The sequence below is a fragment of the Hyla sarda genome, chromosome 12 (genome assembly GCF_029499605.1).
Source record: "Hyla sarda isolate aHylSar1 chromosome 12, aHylSar1.hap1, whole genome shotgun sequence".
Classification (NCBI taxonomy): Eukaryota; Metazoa; Chordata; class Amphibia; order Anura; family Hylidae; genus Hyla; species Hyla sarda.
The window spans coordinates 40,641,957-40,665,354 of NC_079200.1; the positions used below are offsets into that span (position 1 = coordinate 40,641,957).

Sequence of the window (23,398 nt, forward strand, 5' to 3'; positions counted from 1 at the left end):
ATGTACATTATACCATTATTTATGTTACATCCTGAACGTGCAACAATGTATCCCAATAACACTGATACATGGGCCAATAGTAAATATCTGTGTTATTGTGAATACATTGTTGCACGGTCAGGATGTAACATAATGGTATAATACCAGCTACCAATATGTAAGGACATGTAGGAGCCATAGGGGAGAAGATTGATAGGTATAGGGGGTGAGTGCAGGGGAGGGGGTGATGGAGGAGGAGGAGGAGGGTATTCTTCCTCACGTGTCTCCTCTATGGTAATACTGGATCTCCCCACACTGCAGATCCAGCATCCATCCTCCTGCACACTGCAGCCCAATGGTGACAGGCACACAAAGGAGCTGGGCTCATGTCCACTGGCATCAGGGTGAAGCTACCTGCTGCTGCCTCTGCCCTGTTACCAGGGCTGAGTGATTATGTATGAAGGATGCTTCTAGAGCTGCTCTGGGTTGTAGCTGCTGTGATCTGTGCCATGTCAGAGCTGGGTGAGTGCTATCTGCAGAGGCTGGGGGGAGGTGATGGTTGCTTGGATGCTTCTATTCTCTGTCATCTGCACTTTGCAGCCTATACCCCAGTGTTTCCCAACCAGGGTGCCTCCAGCTGTTGCAGACCTACAACTCCTAGTATGCTGGGAGTTGTAGTTTTGCAATAGCTGGAGGCACCCTGGTTGGGAAACACTGCTATACCCTGTTACCCCCAGTGGTGACCCTGTGCACAGGTGCAATGCTGCCCCCCCCCCCCCCACCTACCATCATCATCATCATCATTCTTGTGTACTGATACATTTGATCCATTTTCTCCTACCTGCTGCTCTGCTTCATTCCTGTAGGATAATGTATAATTTTCTATGTAAAATACAGTTCAAGAATTTAAATGGTAACCAACCCCCTCAAAGCTAGTATCAGAACCCTTTATGTGTATATTTATACCTTGACAATTGTTTTTTTTTTTTACACTATTTGTATTCATATTACCTCTGCACGAGGGCCCTGTACTTATTGTATTTTAATACATTTTATATATTGCATCATTGAATTGAAGCACCATCCTAATTCTCGTTAATTATTTATTATTCTTTCATGGATCAGGTTTCTGATACTAGCTTTGAGGGGTTGGTTACCATTTAAATTCTTGTATTTTCCAAAATCCAACACCGGGTGTCGGTAGGTGTACAACCTCCTTACCTCGGCTAGTTGATTGTGAGCGGCACATCCCTTTCATTTTGTATCTATAATTTTCTATGTATTTTACTTCTATTGCTGATCTGTAGACTAGGAAGCTTGCACCCTGTACCCTTCAATCTGTATCCTACCTACACCCTAAACCAGTGGTCTTCAACCTGTGGACCTCCAGATGTTGCAAAACTACAATTCCCAGCATGCCCGGACAGCCAACGGCTGTCCGGGCATGCTGGGAGTTGTAGTTTTGCAACATCTGGAGGTCCACAGGTTGAAAACCACTGCCCTATACCCTGGCTTGTGTTCTGCCTCTCTCTCCCATCGCATCCATTATACATTTCTCCTGTATCCTTCCTTAAACATCTGCTTCCTCTCCCGCCTCCACAGTCCACTCTGCTTATACCTGTGACTTTTGACCCTGCACCTTATCTGATTGCTGCCCCTCCCCTGTACCCCTGATCACTGACCCTGCACCTCATTAATAACCCTCCTTCTTGTACCCTATGTAAGTGTCACTCCCCTTGCTGTAACCCTTTTTCTTCCCTTTTCCCCCTCCCCTGACACCTGTCATTGCTCATCCCTTCCATCATCCATCATACACTGCCATCTTCCCATGATTTCTCTGCATTGGTTTTATCATTGAAGAGGTGTAAAGCTGTCCTGGAGCAACCTGGGGTTATAGGATCAGCAATGATCATTTTCACATTTGTTTCAGCCCATATTTGAGAGCTATAGCCATGCCTGATCGTCAGCTTAATCTGTGCACCATGTAGCCTCACTTTTGTAAGTCTACCAATTCCTTTATCAATTTAATTTTTTCCAAGAATTCCCATAAGGGCCCATAGACCCCCCCCCCCCCCCACACCCCTCCTCCATTATCAGGCTTTCTGTAGCATCAGCAGATATACTGCAATGCATCAGGTAGATGATAGATGCTATGTTGGAGGTTGGGTGGGAAGAGGTGGTTCCTTATTACTAGGTGAGGGGTACCCTGCTCTGTGTACTTCTCTTGGGACATCTAAGTGCAGGGGCCACCAAAGTTTTTATCCAAGAGGATGCACTAAGGACTGTACATGTGTATTCCGCCCATATCCTGGATTTTACATCTTTCTATACCTCTGGATGCTTCTCCAGTAAAGCAGTGGTCTCTAAATTGCAGCCCTCCAGCTGTTGCAGATCTATGCCTTCTAGCATGCCTGGACAACTGTTCAGGCATGCTGGGAATTGTAGTTTTGCAACAGCTGGAGGGCTGCAGTTTGGAAACAACTGTAGTAAAGGGTGGGGCTCCTATGTTGTGTTGTATGACCATATAGTCATGTATTTGGTCAAGGAAGTCAAATGCATTCGATGATATCTGGAATAATTCTATAGCACATTACTAGATAAAATTTACTACTGGAATCCCCGTGATTTATATAGATTTGGAGGATACAGTCCCGTCCAGTCAATGGGATATAATGGGATGCTCACTCCTGAAAAATAGGAACTCCAGAAATCTTTAAATGGGCACTGTCATAAACTTTCTTTTTTTATATGTTGTAGTACCACTACCTATGTACTACAACATATTTTTAATATACATCAATTATTTTTTTTGTGTTTAAAATATTGTATTTTCTATTTGAAATCCGGCCACTAGGGGGTCTCCCTTCTAGTGGTCGGCTGCAGCCTGCTGTGACGTCACTGCTGAATTTGGACCGATCCTGGCTGGGCAATCAGTCCGAATTCAGTCAGCCTGCACTCGCTCCCTGCTTGTCAATCAGACAGGCGGGATTGAGCGCTGTGAATGCCGGAGCTGCGCACTTTGGCGCAGAGAATATCAGTGCCGCGCTGATGCTCCAGGACTGTACATGTCCTTTTAGGGTAAGTCTGATCTGAGGTCTTATCTGAGGTCCGGGGTCTCGGCAGAGAATTAACATATTGATAAATTATATATCTACATTATGATTCAGAAAGTTTTGTTGATATTGCATCTCAGTTTCATGAAAGCTGTAATACCACACACAACCTGAGGACAAGCGTGACACTGTTTCTGAAAGAAACTGAGAGAAGGCTGGACTCCCATGTATATTGGTCACCATATGGTCAGTAGGGGTACCAGCACAAACTTTATGGAAAGATTTGCACTTTTTTCTGTGCTATGGACCCATTCTTGGTTTTGGCTACAAATACTGACCAAAGTACTACATGTGATCCCAGCCTTAGAGGGGAGATTTATTAAAACCGATCCAGAGGAAAAGCTGCTGAGTTGTCCATAGCAACCAATCAGATTGCTTTTCAAAAATGAAAGAAGCAATCTGATTGGTTGCTATGTGCAACCAATCCCCCAGAGTGTTTAAAAAAGGTACCACCAAATGTGCACTAGATGTAGGTAACTGTATGAGTGTATATTGGCATGTAGCAAGCACCGTAATAAAAAACATCCTATACAGGATGCATTTAGTTAAAATTAGGAAGTGCTTCTATCCATGGGATAAGCCTTATGTTAATGGGTGGAGATTTATCAAAACCTGTCCAGAGCAAAAGTGATGCAGTTGCCCATAGCAACCGGTAAGATTTTGTCTTAAATTTTTTAAAAGGCCTCTGAAAAATAAAAGAAGCGATCTGATTGGCTGCTATGTACAACTGGTCAACTTTTTCTCTGCACAAGTTTTGATAAATCTCCCCAAATGAGACTTATAGATACCAGACATAGCCCATAGACAAAGTGGAAAGCCAATTTATAGCCCATTTATTTTCCTTTATATCTTTACTATACATATATATATATATATATATATATATATATATATATATATAGTATTTTCAAACAATTTTACAAGCAATATAACTGTTAACCGGGACAATCCCCTGACAGTAAACAGCTGAAAAGGCCAAGGGAACATAAAGAGATACACGATAGCTGCCCTAGGACCAGATACAGATTGGGCTCAGTGCAACGAGCAGAAAAACAAACATAAAACCTCAAACATCCCAACCCTCCCCATGTCCCATGAGCATCTTCACTGTCTTCACAAGGGAGCCTCTTCCCTTTAAACAAGGCCTCAGAGAGGGATATGCAAGGCAGTAGGAGAAGCAATATCTATTCAGCAGGTAAGATCAACACTTTATGAAATCTAAAATAAGAGCAGCTTAGTTAAACCGTTCAACAAGGAGTGGATATTAGATAGGAACCCTCAACCCACTAAAGAGCTCCCCGAGGTATCTGGGATCTCCAACCGTCCTAAGGACCCTGCCAAACCCCTGGTAAGGTACCAAGAAGTGTACTGGAATGGAGTCATTACTTGGAGAATTGCCTCATCACTAAGTAAGGTCACTATAAACGTTTTCCATTTTTTGATAAAGGACTGCGTAGACTTCTCCCTAGTGTGAATAAGCTCTGTCACATCAATAAACAGATATTTCTTAACCTGTAAGATCACTTCCGTCGAGGAAGGTATGGTCGGTTGAAGCCAGTGCGCCAGAAGGCAGCGTTTAGCGACCAATATAATCACGTGGATCAAAAAAGTTACTGTAGTGTCATCCTTTTCTATGTGTAACACTATCATGAATGGGTCTAGTGGGAGCGAGACTCGTAGTTTGTCACCAGTGAGTGCAAATAGGGCTACCCAGAAATCATTCACTGGCAGGCAGGACTCCAAGCCATGAAGCAAGTATGTCCTGTGCATGCCACAATTCGGGCAATCCTCTATGTGTTCCGGGGGAACGTGAGGCCATAAGTGGCGTGGTGCATAATTTTAAATTGGGTTTCTCCAGATTTCGCTGACCAGTGCCTTTCATACCTTTGCCCACCCCTCCAGAATTGGCAAGGTCAGTGAGTCTCTACCCAACTTGGACTCCCAATATTTGAACAAAGAGGAGTGGGTTTGATCCGCTCCTTTCCTCTTTATGTGGCGATACAGAACCGAGAGGGAGTGATAAGGAGCTCCCGAGGAATCAAAAGGTGTTTGGGTATGTTCTTTCGACAAATCTCCTTAGCGCGGTTTCAGAAAAGCCATAATCTTACAGTAAGGGAGATGGTGCTCCCATGCCCGCACTTCTCCATTGGCGATACAGCCGGTTGTCCCTCCCTGGAGAGAATTCCAGGTGGGACCAGAGCGGCATATGTTTAATAATTGAAAAAAGGAAGTTGCATAGCCGCCATGTAGGATTTCCTTGCGGCCACCGAGTCTCTGAGCAACAAGCTTTTCTTCAGCTGGCGAGGTATAGCATCATCTTTGGTGTGCAGTAGAGCCTGCAAAGACCATGGACTAGCCAGGGCAGACTCAATACCAGTGTTAGAGTAGTTATTGCAACCCCTGAGCATATGCAATGTCTCAAGAGGCTCGCCAAGTTTTAATGGCGGCTGTCCGGAAAATTAAGGCCCCCCCTTAGATTGATGCAACATAAGTTTAGCCAGAGCTATCCGGGGTCTCTTATTGGCCCAAATGAACTTGGTAACCAAAGAGGTGAGGAAAGCAACATCCACTCTCTTCATTAAGACCTGTATTGTCTGTAAGGGATACAATAATTTAGAGAAACTTAACATCTTCAGTGAGGGAATATAACTACATGGAAGATCTGCCCACCCGAATCCCCAGGTATTTCAAGGAAGTCCTGGACAGGGAAATGGGCAATGGCAATATGGCTTCCGAGAGGACACCGGACTGTGGAGATAAGTCCAACAGTACACTTTTACTGACATTTACTCTATGCCCGGATTGTAACCCGAAATCCATCAGCCAGTCAAACACAGTGTCTAGGTCCCTGACAGGGTTTGCCAAGAAGATCAAGAGATTGTCAGCAAACAACGCATGGGTGACCCTCAGGTTCCCTACAGCTATCCCCTCTATGGTGTTCCTCTACGGTGCAAGTGGGGAGGGAAAGGCACCCCTGTCTAGATATTCTAGCTAAGGGCGTGGCATAAAGTGATATAAGATATTTTAAGAGAGGGCCAGCAATCCCCATATGCCGCAAAACATTCCATAACCAATCCCATGTAACCTGGTCGAAAGCTTTTTTGGCATCGATGGACAGTATGGCTGGCGACAGATGCAATCTCATCTAGAACGGCTATAACCAATAGATCAAGTGCAGCAAAACTACTGCCAATCTGTTCGACATTATTTTAGAAAGGAGTTTCAGGTCTACAATAACTAAAGAGATAGGATGATACCCATCTGTACTCAATAGATCCTTCCCCGGTTTTGGCAACACTTTAATATAGGCTGTGTTCATGGCATTGGGGATAGCTTTTTCCCTGCAGGTAGGAGCTGTAAAGTGACAGAAGGGTAGGGGAGATTTCAGTAAGGAGAACCTTGAAAAAGTCCGCCGTGAAACCATCAGACCCTGGGGCCCTGCTAACTGCCAAGCCTTTAATAACCTCTTCTAGTTCCCCTGGTGAGATAGGGGCATTCAGCACCTCTCTGTCCTCCACTGTCGGTGAGGGGAAATTCGCCATACCGAGCCAATCCATGGATGTCGACCCACTAGGCCCGCTTTCAGAATATAAGTCCTGACAATACCCTTTCAAAATTTCCTTTATCATCCTCGGGTCCCTATGCAGAGACCAACTCCCCCCCCCCCCCCCCCCCTATCCCTCAGTACTTGGATCTGGGAATTAAGGAGTCCATTTTTCAAATCGAGCCAACAACCGAGCAGGTTTGTTCCTGTGGTGGAATAAGGATGCTTCAAACTGCGTTCTAGACAAATGATCTCTCTGTTCTTCCCATGTTAAATAAGAAGCCTTGACGACTATCCAGTGCTGTTTAATGTTGGGTCTGGGGGACTGTACAAAGATAGTCTAAGTGCTTGATCAAGAAAGGTAATTTGAGAGGCAATTACCTTTACCTCCCGAAGCACCTCTTTGGCCAAATCCCAGTAGAGCTAGTGATTATCTGAAGGCTCCCTGATGGTTAGAGTGTACTCCATCCACCACACCCTAAGCAAATCCTAAAACCTTTCATCCTGTGCTAGGCCTGATGGGAACTGCCACCGAAAGTCAGACCCCCTAAGGATAACGTCAGTAAGATGCATCAACCAGGGAACGTGTTCAGAAATTACAATGTCCTTTAGATGGATATGCTGCACCCTAGGAAGAATAGCCTTCGGGTGCAGCACATGCAAGGCGTCTATCAGGCAGGTTTGCGTTGCCTATTGAGGTTACAAAGAATCATACCGCCTGGGGATAGGGCATTGTTTACAATTACTCCTCCTGTACTCTACTACATCCATGGCTGCATTAAAGTCCTCAGCTAATAGCCTGCAAACTTCTGGGCAAAAAAATTACTTTCTGGGCCAGAGTATGAAAAAAAGAACTCTGTGAGCATGAGAAGAAAAATATGGGACCTAATAAACCTTTTTTACCATTCTGGCCCCCCTTGGGAACTACAAATATGGAATTAACAAGGTGTAGAAAACCCTACATAACCTGTCCCTGATGGTAGACAGACGATGCAACGAAAATTGAGGTACATGGAACAATATGCAGAAACAGTAAATTTCCCTTTTCTTTTGTTACATTTTTACTCCCCCCCCCCCCTTCCTCCATTTGGTCATATTTCCCCCATATAGCTATACAGTACCTCAAGAACATCACCCCCTCCCCCGCTCCCCAAAACCTGTATGCTCAAAGTCCAAGGGACAACTTCTAGGCAGGCTACCTACAGCAGGAACCGGGCACCGGGAAGTGAAAGGGGTACTCCACTCCTAGACATCTTATTCTCTATCCAAAGGATTGAGGATAAGATGTCTGATTGTGGGGGTCCCGCCGCTGGGAACCCCTGCGATCTCTCCTGCAGCACCCCTGTCATCTGGTGTACGGAGTTGTCTCCCTCTGGAGAGAGGGCAAATGGGAGTGTAACGCTTCTGTTGCTGCCGTCGGATACTGGTAAACCCCAATCGAGCCATCCTGAAAAAGACCTGCAAGATAATGGGGTAAAGCAGAGCAAATCTGATGCAAATTCTGCCACATTTGTGCATGGTAGTACAAAGGGAACAAACAGCTTGTGTCTCCAGGTCACCTCTGCCGAAAATAAGCAGCCTGGAGCCCTCAAATATCAGGTTGCCATGGCGCTGGCTAAAGGCCCGCAGCAGAGCCACCTTATCCGTGAAGTCAAGATAACTTGCCTTAGTCTTTTATGCTGCTCAAGTCCTGGGGGAATGCCTTTATTCTGACCAGGGCACTGATCTGGGCCAAGTCTGTGGGCCCTTTCCACCTTGCATGGGTGCGTGAGACCAATAGCCCTAGGCAGCAAGGTCTTGTAGAAATGTAAGAGTTCCTTAGCTGATACATTAAGGCTACACCACGATACGGAGGTTGTTATGTCTGGACCTGTTTTCCAGATCCTCGACCTTGTCAGCCAGACGGCAGCATTGCGTCTCCAGAGACAAAATTCGGCCCGTAGCTCCCTACAGCGTTTCCTCTGTGGCGAATGTCCTCTCCTGCATATTTGCTGAAGTTGCTGGAGGGTGGACTGTACTGTGTTGATAAGCGTCTCTTGTACCTTAGAAGAGACGTTTTTCTCCACTTCTGCCGCCAGGCGGACCTCGTCTATTCGGGGACTGTCCTCCCTGCCATCATGTGGGCTCCGAGCACATGGGCGAGGCTGCACGGCTGGAAGTAGGGTACACCGCCATGTCTGATCCACCACCCCAAACTGCAGAAGCTTGGCCTTTGTCCTGGTTGTTTCTCCGGCCCACACGGAGGAGTAAACAATCCATACACCTTCCCTCTTACGTTAGGCTGGTGTGGAGAACCACTGGTGAAGAATTACGGGTGAATAGTGCTGGGATAAGGATAGCGGAGGGAGAGCTCAGGCTCAGTGTGTCCTCACAACATGGCACCGGAACCGTAAGTCTTTTCCTGTATATCTTTTAGATTAGAAGGTTTAGAAGCACGTTGGAAAGAGAGAGCATTTTTTTAAATAAGATTTAAAGGAGGAATCTGGCAAAAATAAACATATCCCCTATTCACAGGAAAGGGGATAAGTAAGTAGCTAACCGTAGGTGGAACACCCGTGATCACTGGGATGGGACCTGGGGCTCAGTGAGGAGTGTGTTCTGCAGACCACACACTCTCAATTCATTTTTATGGGAGCGCCAAAAAGACAGGAGTACAGTTTCGGCATCATCGGCGCTCTCATAGGAATGAATAGAGGGTGTGCCGTCTACCAAGAGCTCCTCACTGAGAGAGCCGGAGTCCTGTGCCGGAGATAGCAGAGAGTCCCAGTGGTCAGGTCCTCTGCTATCAGCTATTTAAGTTTCCTTTCGCTGGAGTTCTCCTTTAAGGAAATATTTCTATCTTTTATAATCTGATCCTCCATTTGATCTGCTAAGATGTATGGGAAGCAGATCTTCTATATCCACAATAAATTAAAAAAAATGGCACCCCACCTGTCCTCAGGTTGTGTGTTGCATTTCTGCTTAGTTCCTTTAAAGTGAATGGAGTTTAGTTCAATTGAAGTGAATGAAGCAAAGTTGTAATACCATACACAACCTAAGGACAGGCGTGGAAAGAAATTTGCTCTGTATTTCTATTCCTGAATAACCCCTTGAGGCTATGTTCACATGTTGGAATGTGCTTACGGAAATCAGGCAGAACATGCCGGCACACAGACTGCTTGGAAATGAGCCGTCTACATAGACAGCAATGCATTTCCGAGTGGATTCTGTAGAAATAATTGACATATCAATATGGTGCACTGCTGTGGTAAATGGCGGGACCATGGGGGTTTTGCGGTGAGAGTGGTGGGATCAGATGTTATCAACCCCGGGGGTCGTATGGTATTAACCCCTATGTGTTCGTGACGACAGTGTGGTTTTCGGGTTCCGGAACACCACACGCCTGGCTTCTCCGCTATCCCACGGGCTAGTAGTGAATAAAGAGTCCACAACCAGTTATGGGTAAACGGAGGCTTTACTGAATAGAAGACAGGTGTAATTATCTTCACAGCTAAGGCCAGAATTCCCAAAGAGGTGACCAGTACCCAGAAGGACCTTGCAGCTTGCTGGACCAATACTTGTAATAAACTTGACTTTGACTTAATATTAGACTTGACTTGTACTATATGCAGAACTTGACTAGTTGTAGTGACAGCAGACATAGACTGGTAGACTTACTGGAGAGACTTGTATCTATGTGGTACTCCAGATGCTGAACACTTGACTCTAAGGCCTCAGGTGCTTGCTGCCTCAGCAAAGACTTGTTCTCAGATTAGATGGTAAGATCCAAGAGAGCTAATTAAAGATGGCCACCCCTTTATATAGTGGGGGCTGGACTTAAGCCCATTGGTCAAGCTGTGGGTCATAGGTTAAAGCTGGTGCTCTCTGGGAGTACATGTTACAACCAATCATATAACTGCATAACATAACATAACATGTGACAAGCTTACTCACACAGGTCCTTGAGACCTCCACAAGCCCTGTATACTATCAAGACATAAGAATCCTGTCTATGCTCTTAATCCACTTCTGAGATAGCCGGAGGGCTCACCTCTGCTCCTGTGTCGGTTGCTGCACTGTGAATGATAAAGCCTCACAGGACCAGGCTTTATCAATTGAGCGCAGAACACACAGATCAATGTGGTTCTATGGAACCACATTGATCTGTATGTGGAATCTAATGATTCCTCCTAAAAGGGACAAAAAGTGTAAAAAAAAATTTAAAAAAAGTTTAAAAACATACACATTAACCACATTAAAAGTTCAAATCTCCCCCTTTTCCCAAATTCCATATAAAAAATATATAAACATAATAAAAATAAACGTATGTGGTATCGACGCGTGCATAAATGTCAGAACTATAAAAATATATACGGTTAATTAAACCGCACAGTCAATGGCGTACATGTAAAAAAAAATCCAAAGTCCAAAATTGCATATTTTTGGTCACTTTGTATACCCTAAAAAATGTATAAAAAGTGATCAAAACAATCATAGTAACGATAACAACTTCAGATCATCGCGCAAAAAATGCGCAAAAAATTATAGGGGTCAGAAGAGGACAATTTTAAACATACTAATTTTGGTGCATGTAGTTATATTTTTTTTTAAGTAGTAAAATAAAGAAAACCCTATATAAATTGGGTATCATTGTAACCGTATGGTCCTACAAAATAAATATAAGGTGTAATTTTTACTGAAAAAGTACACTGCGTAGAATTGGAAGCCCCCAAAAGTTACAAAATGGCGTTTGTTTTATTTTTTTTTCAATTTTGCCCCACAAATATTTTTTTTCTGGGTTTGCCATAAAATGTGTGGTGAAATGATTGCTGTGATTACAAAGTACAATTGATGGCGCAAAAAAATAAGCCCTCATATGAGTCTGTAGGTGCCAAATTGAAAGTGTTATGATTTTCAGAAGGTGATGAGGAAAAAACTGAAAAACCTGTGGTCCTTAAGGGGTTAATTTTCTGTCTATTGATTATGCAGTCCCATTCAGACAGCATACCAGTCTTATATTTTGTGAAATTCTGCGGCAGAAAACCATTGAAATCAATGGGGCTTGAATTTCAGTGTAATTCTGTGTTCTGAGAACACAGAAATTCTGTTGAATTTACGCCAGAATTCCGCAATTCTGTTCAGCAATCTTTGAAATACATTTATTAGGCTAAGTTTCTACTTGTTTTTTTTGTCCTGCGTTTTTTTGGTTAGAAATAAACGCAAGAAAAAACGTCTGAAAAAACGGCAGTGCAATTTCCTGCATCTGGTGTTTTTTACTGGCGTTTTTTCATTTGTGTGGAAATTGCATTTTTGGCCCCTTTGGCGCTTTTTTTTTTTAGTACCCAAAATTTGTTGGGTAAAAAAAAAAAACGGACAAAATTTATATTTTTTATAACAAAATTTTAATTAATTTTTAATAGTGTGTGTGTGTTTCACTTTTTTTTTCCTTTAAATTTTTTAGGTAGTACTACTACTCCCAGCATGGAACAGACTAGAGATGAGCGAACTTACAGTAAATTCGATTCGTCACGAACTTCTCGGCTCGGCAATTGATGACTTTTCCTGCATAAATTAGTTCAGCTTTCAGGTGCTCCGGTGGGCTGGAAAAGGTGGATACAGTCCTAGGAGACTCTTTCCTAGGAATGTATCCACCTTTTCCAGTCCACCGGAGCACCTGAAGTCTGAACTAATTTACGCAGGATAAGTCATCAACTGCCGAGCCGAGAAGTTTGTGACGAATCAAATTTACTGTAAGTTCGCTCATCTCTAGAACAGACTGTTCCATGATGGGAGTAGTAGTACCTGTACTAATAGACATATAGCAGAGATGCGGAGCGGCTCTATACAGCGCTCACATCTCTGCACTATTCTCCGGCCAGTGATGTGAATAGAACATTACTCATTCATATTTTCCGCCCAGAGTGGGGATTTGCCGGATGGTTGCAGCCAATCACATCTCTCAGAGGGAAATATGAATGAGTGATGTTCTATTCACATCACTGGCCGGAGAATAGTGCAGAGATGTGAGCGCTGTAGAGAGCCGCTCCGCATCTCTGCAATAGATAGGACGATCACAGCGGATGTCAGGAGTGACACCTGCTTTGATCTTTCCTTAACGGCAGGTACTACTACTCCCATCATGGAGCACACTTCTGACACCAGCTGTGATCCTCCTGTATAGATGCGGCCGGCCGCTCTTCTATGGTCCCCTGCACTGACTTATATATACACCTATTCATATTTCCCACAGAGAGCTGTGATTGGCTGGAACCATCTGGCCAATCACAGCTCTCTGCGGGAAATATGAATAGGTGTATATATACGGCAGTTCAGGGGACCATAGAAGAGCGGCCGGTCGCATCTATAAATTATACAGAAGGATCGCAACGGAACTTGGGGCGATCTGTCAATTAGTACGGGTGCTACTACTCCCATCATGGAACAGTGTGTGTTCTATGCTGGGAGTAGTAGTGCCACCTAAGAAATAACAAATAAACAGTGAAACACACACACTACATTTTTATTATTGTCGGCTACATTTTTAGTTCCCTGCCCGCCCACATAAATTGATCCCTGTTTAAAAACTAATACAAATTTTGTTATAAAAAAGATAAATGTCAATAAATAAATAAATTTCCATCACTACTGTATTTTTTTTATTATTATTTTTTATTAATGGTACACTGCGAAATTTTATTAAAAAATGTATCTCCATCACTTTTTTGAATCGCTAAAGTCCAAAAGAGAATAAAAACTGCCTGAAAAAAACCCAAAGTTAAAACCCACATGGCATTTTTTATTCCCCTAGACTTCTATGGGAGAAAAACACCACAATTTCAGGGAGAAAAACACCAGTGGCTCAACATGCTGCGATTTTGCAAAACCACCAAGGAGCTAAAAAAAAACGGCAAAAAAAAAAAGAGTGAAAAAACGCCAAAAGGAAAAAAAAAAAAAAAACGCCAAACTGAAAAACGCCAAGTGGAAAAATAATTTTGCAATTTCTCATTGATTTACAGCTAACATCTGGCCGCAGCGTTTTTTTGCCGAAAAAACGCCATGCGGCAAAATTGGTGTTTTTCTTGGCATTTAAAAAAAAAAAAAAAAACTTAGCCTCACATGTTGGTTATTTGTACAGGCTGCAAATTTAGCCCTGAGCATTGGAAATGGTGAATCCAACCTTCAGATGATTTCACACATGGTAACCAAATAGAAAAGATATTCCTACGGCACTGCGAGTGATTGGAACACCGGTCCCTGGATTAGGAAAGTGCTTTGCTGGTGTGATGATGGTGGTGCTCAGGTTTCAAAAAAGATGCAAGTTACATTAGTATGAAGAAAAGAAAAACCGGCCACTCACCATGTTCGTCTTCGTCTTTCTTGCATAAAATACTCACATAGAGACACAGGGGAGAGGGAAGGAGCGAAGCTCCGTTTCGCACTAAATAAAGTGCTTCTTCCGGCCATGGTGTCTTTCCAGAAAAAAACACAGAAAAAATGCAAATGAAAATAGTTTCTTTTTAAAATGTGTACAAACATTTTCAGAGAGATATTAGCTGAAGGCTAATAGGCCAATATAAAAATGATATATATGCCTACAATTATTATTATTTTTTTTTCTTGCTTGAGGTATGTTTTTCCAAAATGAAAGTTGCTGTAGCTGGGCGGTTTTTTTCACTCGTTTTTTTGGTGAATTTGACCTTTTAGACTTTCGTACATCTTTTGTTTCTTTTGGTTTGGTTTTATTCCCTGCTTAAGGGTACATTCCCACACGGTGTATTTGCTGCGTATTTGCTGCTGCGTATTTCATTTTCTCTGTTGAAGTCAATGGGTAGGAAAATACGCAGCACCAAATAAGCAGCAAATACGCAGCAAAATACGCCGTGTGGGAACGTACCCTAAAGATGTATGCACACATACAGTATTCTGAGTATAATTGATGCGCAGGATTTAAAACTGTGTCTGCAGCTTCAAGTCCTGCACATCACATATATACAGGATACTGTACGCGTGAAACGACACTAAATGTGTTTAGTTAAAGTATATTATTGTTCCTTTTTTTTTTTTGTGTGGAATTTTTTCACATTCTTCAATAGAAATCTTTAAATGATCAAAAATAAATAAATAACGACTTGCATTAAGAAAAGACATTTTTTTTTAACAAAAAAAAAAACAGCATTAAAACCCAAAAGGTTATAATAACGCCACAACAATGCATCATGAAACAGCAGAAACGCATAGTATTTCTAGCCAAAACCAAACATAGAAAGTTGTTATTTTTTCCATAATATTTTTACTGTGTCCGTTCTTCTCCTCCTGGTTATGGTTGAAAAAATACTGAACAAAATTCTAAATGTGAACCCAGCCAAACATATTAGAACATCTGTGAGATTTTGGATCTGTTTCTCCACCAGTACAAAGGGTTCCTACAACCCATTACTGTTCTAGAATGACCAGGGAGAAAAAAAACATTGATTTCTATAGTCTCATTGTCTGAGTAATCATTTGTCAAAATTGAAGTAGAATTGAAGTTGAAATTGGAGAATTCTTCATAATGGTACGCTCATACTTTGCGACTTCCTTCTGCATCCAAAATTGCACCACACTTGACCAACGGCTGCACAATGTTGCTTAGATTATAGGCTTGAATGTACCTTTAAAGGGGTACTCCAGTGGAAAACTTTTTTATTTAATCAACTGGTGCCAGAAAGTTAAACAGATTTGTAAATGACTTCTATTAAAAAATCTCAATACTTCCAGTACTTATTAGCTGCTGAATACTACAGAGGAAATTATTTTCTTTCTGGAACACAGAGCTCTCTGCTAACATCACGAGCACAGTGCTCTCTGCTGACATCTCTGTCCATTTTAAGAACTGTCCAGAGTAGGAGAAAATCCCCATAGCAAACATATGCTGCTCTGGACAGTTCATAAAATGAACAGAGATGTCAGCAGAGAGCACTGTGGTCATGATGTCAGCAGAGAGCTCTGTGTTCCAAAAAGAAAATAATTTCCTCTGTAGTATTCAGCAGCTAATAAGTACTGGAAGGATTAAGATTTTTTAATAGAAGTAATTTACAAATCTGTTTAACTTTCTGGCACCAGTTGATTTAAAAATAAAAAGTTTTCCACCGGAGTACCCCTTTAATAAGAGCCTTCCACTATTTAGTGGTGTTTGTGTCTGGGTGGGCTGTTGCATGAGTCTAAAAGTATAATAGCCCACAGAACCTGGAGGAACTCTTACCTTAAAGTTATAATTGGCATTTTGTGTACAGCAGGTGCTAATATCCATGTGGACATTAAGTAACATCCCCATTGATAGCAATGCATTTCGGGGGCAAATTTCTACTAAAAGAATGAACATGTTTATTCTTTTGGCAGAATCCGGAATTTCCGTGGTGGAAATTCCACAGGGTGCACAAAGCAGCAGAATCCTATTGAAAACAATGAGAGGCTGCTGCAAGTGGAATCATTCAGAGCTGAATTTCGGTAGTGTGCGTGGTTCCTTCTTTGGAGCATTATGGATTTTTTATGACCTGTCTTATTAAAGGCATAGGTACAATAAAAATAAAAAAAACTATTGGGAAGGTGGACACATTGAAGTGCATTGCAAAATATAAGATGGTTTTCACAAAATCATTAATAGTTATGGTGGTGTCCTCCTTTATATGATGGTTTATAATTGAATCACACTCTAATAGGTCACTAGTATGAAACAATATAAGACTGTGAAACTTTCTGAAATCCTTTCGTTTCCATCCCTTCATTTCTGCTTGCTGTCAGTAAATAAAAATATTCTTAGAAAGGCATAAAATCTGTCCTGATAATAACCAGATGGCAGAATAACACGCCTCCGTAGAAGAAAGGGATCGGAAACAAGCCGCGCAAAATGAACTGCGCGTGATCATTGCATGTATTTAACCTTCATGTGAGCATACATGTTTCCACTTACTGACAGCAAACAGAGATCATGAATATTGGGAGGAACTGAAGCATAACGTATGTAATAAAGTTACATATCTTCTTAAAAAACGAGTTCTCCAGTATTTTTTAAAAATACATTTTCCTCTGCTCCATTGTTCCTGCCGCAGGTGCAATATGGCCAGTATGTGCAAGCTGGGTGCACCAGTATGGTAATTTGACAACACTTCTTTCTTCTTTGCATTCTTAGGCTATGTTCACACTGTGGAATGTCCATGCGGAATTCCTCAGGAAATTTTCCGCACAGACATTCCAGTGCAGCAGATTCCATTGATTTCAATGGGATTCTACCTCACTGTTCACATGGTAGAATTTTGGCGATTCGGGCATCGGCAAAAAGAATAGACATGTCTATTCTTTTTGCCAATTTTCCTTGGAAAAGCATTGTTGCTATGAGACAGGGCGTTTCCAAGTGCTCCTAGCACCCGCTGGATTCTTCAAATGTGCGGAATGTCTGCACGTGTTTTCCGTACGGACATTCTGCACAAATTATGTCATGGCTCCTGGACAAAGACTGGTTTGTGCCTTTGAGAACTTCCCCCGTTCCCCAGTTCCCATCTTCCTTTTCTTCTACGCCCCTTGCTTTTATTTCTACATTTTGTGATATTAAATAAAGTTTAGATATTTTAGCCTAAAGTCTATTTTGGTGTTTTTTTGCTGTCCCATTGGTACTACAAATTATGCCATGTAAACATACCCTTAGGCTGTCTAGTCTAGTAAAATAACTAGACAGTTTTAGTAAATCTGGGCCAATGTGTGAGCGCATCCTTAAAGGGTTATCCAGGTGATTTTAGTATGTACCTGGTAGACAGTAATGGACATGCTTAGGGAGGATCTGCGCTTGTCTTGGGGCTAAATGGCTGAGATTACCATAACACTGTGGCTAGCTTTCTGTTTGACTTTTCTTTTCTTTTACTACAAATCCCATAATTCCATTTTCCTCCCTCCCACACATCAGCCACCCCACCCATTGAAACATAAATGAGCTGCATCCATTCAAATGACCTGTGGTTTTCAATCAGGGTGCCTACAGCTGTTGCAGATTGATCTCTCTCCCACCAAGTGAGCCCTCCACCCATCGAAGCAGACAGGCTCCCTGTCATCAGCTGACTAGTGAGTCAGGTCTCAGCCGCATTGCAACCTGGGAAAAATCTGAGACAACAGTCATGTTGTTACAATACAGGAATATAGGTGCACTACTGTGGTAGATGTATACAATGACATTGGCTATCCCTCAACACTGATGTTAAAATTGAGACATTAGCCAGTATATCCTTATATGAAGGACATACCAGAGCCCGCACACCAATGCCAAGGTTTCTCAAATGACACGGGACCTAGCGCTAAACCTACCTGTGCATGATAAGCAAAACAGGGGCCAGTGGGCAATTACGTCCGCATTAGGTCGACTCCCAGAGTCCTCCCAGGTACCCTCCAGCTTGTATGTGTGTTTAGCTACGCTGGAGGGTATCTGGGAGGAGTCTGTGAGTCGACCTAATGCGGCCTTAATTGCCCACTGGCCCCTGTTTTGCTTATCACGCACGGGTAGGTTTAGCGCTAGGTCCCGTGTCATTTGAGAAACCTTGGCGTTGGTGTGCGGGCTCTGGTGTGTCCTTCATATAAGGATACACATGTGAATGTCTCAATTTTAACATCAGTGTTGAGGGATTAGCCAATGTCATTGTATACATCTACCACAGTAGTGCACCTACATTTCTGTATTGTATTATTCTAATTGCTACACATCCACACCGTCTATCTGGTGTAGGATTCTATTGTGGCACTTGTAGTCCGCTGCAGGTATCCTCCATTGTATGCATTTTTATGCTGGGGATCGCCCCTAGATCACAAGGGCAGGATCTGCTCCCCCAGTATAAATGCACAACCGCATTTGGGGTTGAGCACCTCCAGCCATTTGAGACCACGTTTTTTGTTGTTGTTGTTGTATGCTGTTAAAAATAAATATTGGAGTGAAAATCACAGAAGAATTGTGAGAAAACCGTCACACACATGTACAGACACTATATTATGAAATACACAAACTTTACAGCCCCTGTAGCATAGTCAAATAAAACAAAATTCCTGGAATACCCCTTTAAAGAGGATCTGTGGTGAGTTGCAGTAACCAGCAGATAGGTCAGGAGGGCTGATCACATACCTGTTTGCAGCATGATAATCACCTACCTCTCTTTGCTTTGTAGTCCCACAGACTGATTTCAGTGAATCTGTCAGAAGAGCGGGACTTAATTTTCATATGAGCTGTTTTTGGAGACTGTCCGGTATGGGGGGGGGGGGGGTGTATTTGATGAGCTCCCCTAAGCTATCTGCTGGTTACTGCAACCCCTTTTTCAGACAGACCACAGGTCCTCTTCAAGCACTTCTGCATGTGTAACAAATGGTTAGGCAGTCCTGCTCCTAGGGTTTCATGGAGTCCAATTTTAGTTGGATTCCATGAAATTTTACCCCAGGCAGAGCTTAAGGCTAGGTTCAGACTACGGAATTTCCGACAGAAATTCAGACGTAAAATTTCCGTCAGAAATTCCGCTTGCTAAAATGTATAGTGTAGTGAATGGTTTTCCGTTCACAAATTCACACTTCGGAATTTGTGAAGAGGAAAATCCGCTAGAAAATTTCCGCCTGAAGAAAGGGGTTGCTCTTTCTTCAGGGGCAAATCCGAGCGGAACACATAGCAGTCTATAGGAGACTGCAGTGTCCGCGCGGTCCTAGCGCTGACTAATTCAGTTGGCGCAGGCGGAACTCGGAATCTCCGGGCGGAAATTTTCTGCCCGGAGATTCCGTAGTCTGAACCTAACCTAACTGAAAACATTATGGAAATAAAGCCTGTGAATATGTGTCCAGTAGAAAATATAGCATGTTTGATACTACAATCGTCTAGAAGTCACTGCTCCTAACCATATACTTCTCTTTGTTCTCCACTTTAGGGTTTCCCCTACAAAATTCGACATCACCTACTGATACTGGTCTTTCTGAATCTCTTACCCAATGGCACCGGACCCTGGAACTGCCCCAGATCACGCACCCCACTCGGTTAATCGGGCAGACATCAGGAGCAGAAACCCGCAGATACCAACTGGACACCCGGGTCAGAAATGAAAGCAACCCTAATCTAGTAAGTGCCCTCCTTTACATTGAGGACCCACATTATTGTATTTGGAGCAGGAGGTCGGTCAATCTAGGCTTCAGATTAAACTATGTATTTATAGTGTATTTTGAGAAAAGAAAACAAATGTAATCCGTGCGGAAATATTCACACGGATTCTGCATGATTCCGCAGCCACCCGGGACTCCTGCACTTCTGCAGTACTGCTACTATTCCCATCATGGAAAAAACTTGTTAGTAGTAGTAGTAGTTCAATGGCTGCAGGAGTCTGCGGGTGACTGGGTAGTGCTAGTATTACTACTCCCATTACGGAACAGTGTCTGTTCCATGTTGGGGGTAGTAGTACAGGGGCTGAGGTATTGATCGCATCGGGTCTCAATTCTGAGACTTGCTGCGATCTTAAGTTATTAACCTGGGGAGCGGGCGGCATGCCACCGCACCGCTCCCTCAGCCTCTGTACTACTACTACAATCATGGAACAGAGACTGTTCCATGATGGGAGTAGTGCAAGTGATGAGGGGAAAATACAGTACCTAAGAAAAAATTACAAAGTACAGTTAGTCATTTCAAATTACACATTAAAAATAATACATTACACATAAAGTCATACATGTTTGCAATGTTTTTTTTATATAACTGTTTATTTTTGAGATTTGACAAAATTTTTCGGTTAACAAATGGATAACACACAGGAACGAAGGGCAAAGAAGGAAGAGAATTGAAGAGAATTCTCAAGAGTTACCATCTACACAAGTCCATCTGAAACAAAACATCAGTAAGGCAAATCCGATAAATATATATATATATATATATATATATATATATATATAATCAAGACATATAGCATCAATTGGATGTCTCCTAGTTATATAAACTTAGCTAACAATATTTAAAGGCAGAAGAATGATTATCATGCAAGGTGTAAACAAAATAAGATTACGAGTATCTAGCAAAAATGATCCGCTTTGGGCATGTTTTAATCAGACTGCGTTAGGTCAGACGTTCATGTGAAAGGGCAGAGTAGGATAAGTTAGGTTCATATATTGACATCTGAGCGTGCGTCAAACATGTTTGCAATGTTAATATTGCCCAGGGCTATCTATTCCCTGCTCTGCTCCTGATAATTGTTCCCTGCTTTCAAATAAATAAAACATTTTATTAATTCCCTACAAATTCAGCCATCCCTTCTGCATCATTCCTTTTTTTTTTTTTTTTTATGGTACCCTATGAAATTCTATAAAAAATAACTGTCCGTCCATTTTTTTTAGATTGCTAAAGTAGAAAAAAGAGTGAAAAACTCTGGCATGTTTTTCTAATTCTATGGGAGAAAAGTGCCATGATTTTTCCCCCCAAAAAAACAAAAGAAAAAACGCCATAGTCCCAACATGCTGTCGTTTTTGAAAAATTGATCCGAAAAAAACGCCAAACCAAAAAAAGCCAAGCGGATTTAGCATTTTGCAAATCTATTTAATTGCAGCTAACATTGCAGCGTTTTTTTCCCTGAAAAAAATGCCAAGCAGCCAATCTTGTGTTTTTTTGGGTGTTTTTACAAAAAAATTAAAATCTAAGTGGAAACTTAGCCTAACACTACCGTTTCATACTTGTTGATACAATCGGTTTCCTTCTGCTGGTTCATTATTCTAGGCATTTTTCCAAGACATAGATGTAAGAAAAAGAATGTGTGAGAACAGCCATGTGTCCTACATTATTAACAAATCCTCATTAAAGGTTTGGCCTCAGTTCACATTTAGTGAATGGAGCCCTAAGAAACTATCATTATGTTACAGCTAGAACAAGGTGGCACAACTACTGGGTGTGTATATATGGCAAATTCTTACTATGACCTATGATTAAATAACTCCAAAAATAGAGGTTTTGCCCAGAGTAACATAAGCAACCTGCTTCTCTCCCTAGTCCTGTTACAAGGCTTATTAAAGGGGTACTCTGGTGGAAAACTTTTTTTTTTAAATGAACTGGTGCCAGAAAGTTAAACAGATTTGTAAATTACTTCTATTAAAAAATCTTAATCCTTTTAGTACCGTACTTTTTAGCAGCTGTATGCAACAGAGGAAATTCTTTACTTTTTGAATTTCTTTTTTGTCTTGTCCATAGTGCTCTCTGCTGACACCTCTGTCCATGTCAGTAACTGTCCAGAGCAGCAGAGGTTTGCTATGGGTCCTATCTATTGCAGAGATGCTGAGCAGCTTTCTCCTGCGCTCGCATCTCTAGAATTCACATCACTCATTCATATTTACCGTATTTTTCGCCCTATAGGACGCACCGGCGTATAAGACGCACCCAATTTATAGGGGCAAAATCTAAAAAAATAAAAATTTTGAACCCAATAGTGGTCTTCAACCTGCGGACCTCCAGATGTTGCAAAACTACAACTCCCAGCATGCCTGGACAGCCGTTGGCTGTCCGGGCATGCTGGGAGTTGTAGTTTTGCAACATCTGGAGGTCCGCAGATTGAAGACCACTGCAGGAGGAGGTAATACTCATGTGTCCCCGCCGCTCCGGACCCGTCACCGCTGCCCTGGATGTCGCTCCATCGCTGTCCCCGTCGCTCCAGAACGTCTCTGCTGCCGGCCGGGTATCCTCGCTCTCCGTTGCCGCCATCACGTTGTTACGCACGCCGACGCACGTACGCGACGACGTGATGACGAGGAAGGAGAGCGCCGGCCATACAGGGGATCCCTGAATGGAGAAGACACCGAGGAGGCAGGTAAGGTCCCTCCCGGTGTCCTGTAAGCACTAACCCGGCTATTCAGTCGGGCTGTTCGGGATGCCGCGGTGAAATCACGGCGGTCCCGAACAGCCCGACTGAACAGCCGGGTTAGTGTCACTTTCCCTTCAGACGCGGCGGTCAGCTGTGATCGCCGCGTCTGAAGGGTTAATACAGGGCATCACCGCGATCGGGGATGTCCTGTATTAGCCGCGGGTCCCGGCCGTTGATGGCCGCAGGGACCGCCGCGATAGGGGTGTATTCGCCGTATAAGACGCACCGACTTTTTCCCCCCAGTTTTGGGGAAGAAAAAGTGCGTCTTATACGGCGAAAAATACGGTATATTGGGTGGAAAATATGAATGAGTGATGTCAATTCTATTCAAATCACTGGCCGGCCAGAGTACAGAGCAGAGATGCGAGTGCGGGAGAAAGCTGCTCCGCATCTCTGCAATAGATAGGACAATCGCATCGGGTGTCAGGAGTGACACCTAGGCTGATCTGTCTATTAGTACAGGTACTACTACTCCCATCATGAAACAGTCTGTACTACCTAAAAAATAAAAAAAATAAAGAAAAAAAGTTAAAAAAGTTAAAAACACACACACACACACTTTATTAAACACATTATTAAAATACATTATTAATAATAAGTTTACCAAAATTAATTTTAAAAAATATATTATTTTTACATTTAAATGGCCCCTTAAAAATTAATAAAAAAGTTGTTATAAAAATATAAATTTTGTTAAATACCATTTTTTCCATCCTTTTTGGGATCACTAAAGTCCAAAAAAAGAATAAAAAATGCCTGAAAAAACGCCATAGTTAAAACCCACATGACTATAGACTTCTATGGAAGGAAAACGCCAAGATTTTCCCGAAAAAAATTTCAAAGTCTCAACAAGAGGTTGTTTTTGAAAAACTGCCAAGGAGCCAAAAATTGCTGAAAAATGGCAA

General features: G+C 42.5%; 1 protein-coding gene across 1 annotated transcript in view; it reads left to right on the forward strand.

Annotated features, from left to right (window-relative positions):
• Positions 1-296: 296 nt before the first annotated feature.
• Positions 297-23,398, forward strand: part of ADAM11 (ADAM metallopeptidase domain 11) — a 106,484-nt gene continuing 83,382 nt past the window's right edge. Inside the window, exons 1-2 of the mRNA XM_056549410.1 lie at positions 297-501; positions 19,536-19,723. Of these exons, the coding sequence (XP_056405385.1) occupies positions 444-501; positions 19,536-19,723 (246 nt within the window). The 5' untranslated portion in view covers positions 297-443. The remainder of the gene's footprint in view (positions 502-19,535; positions 19,724-23,398) is intronic.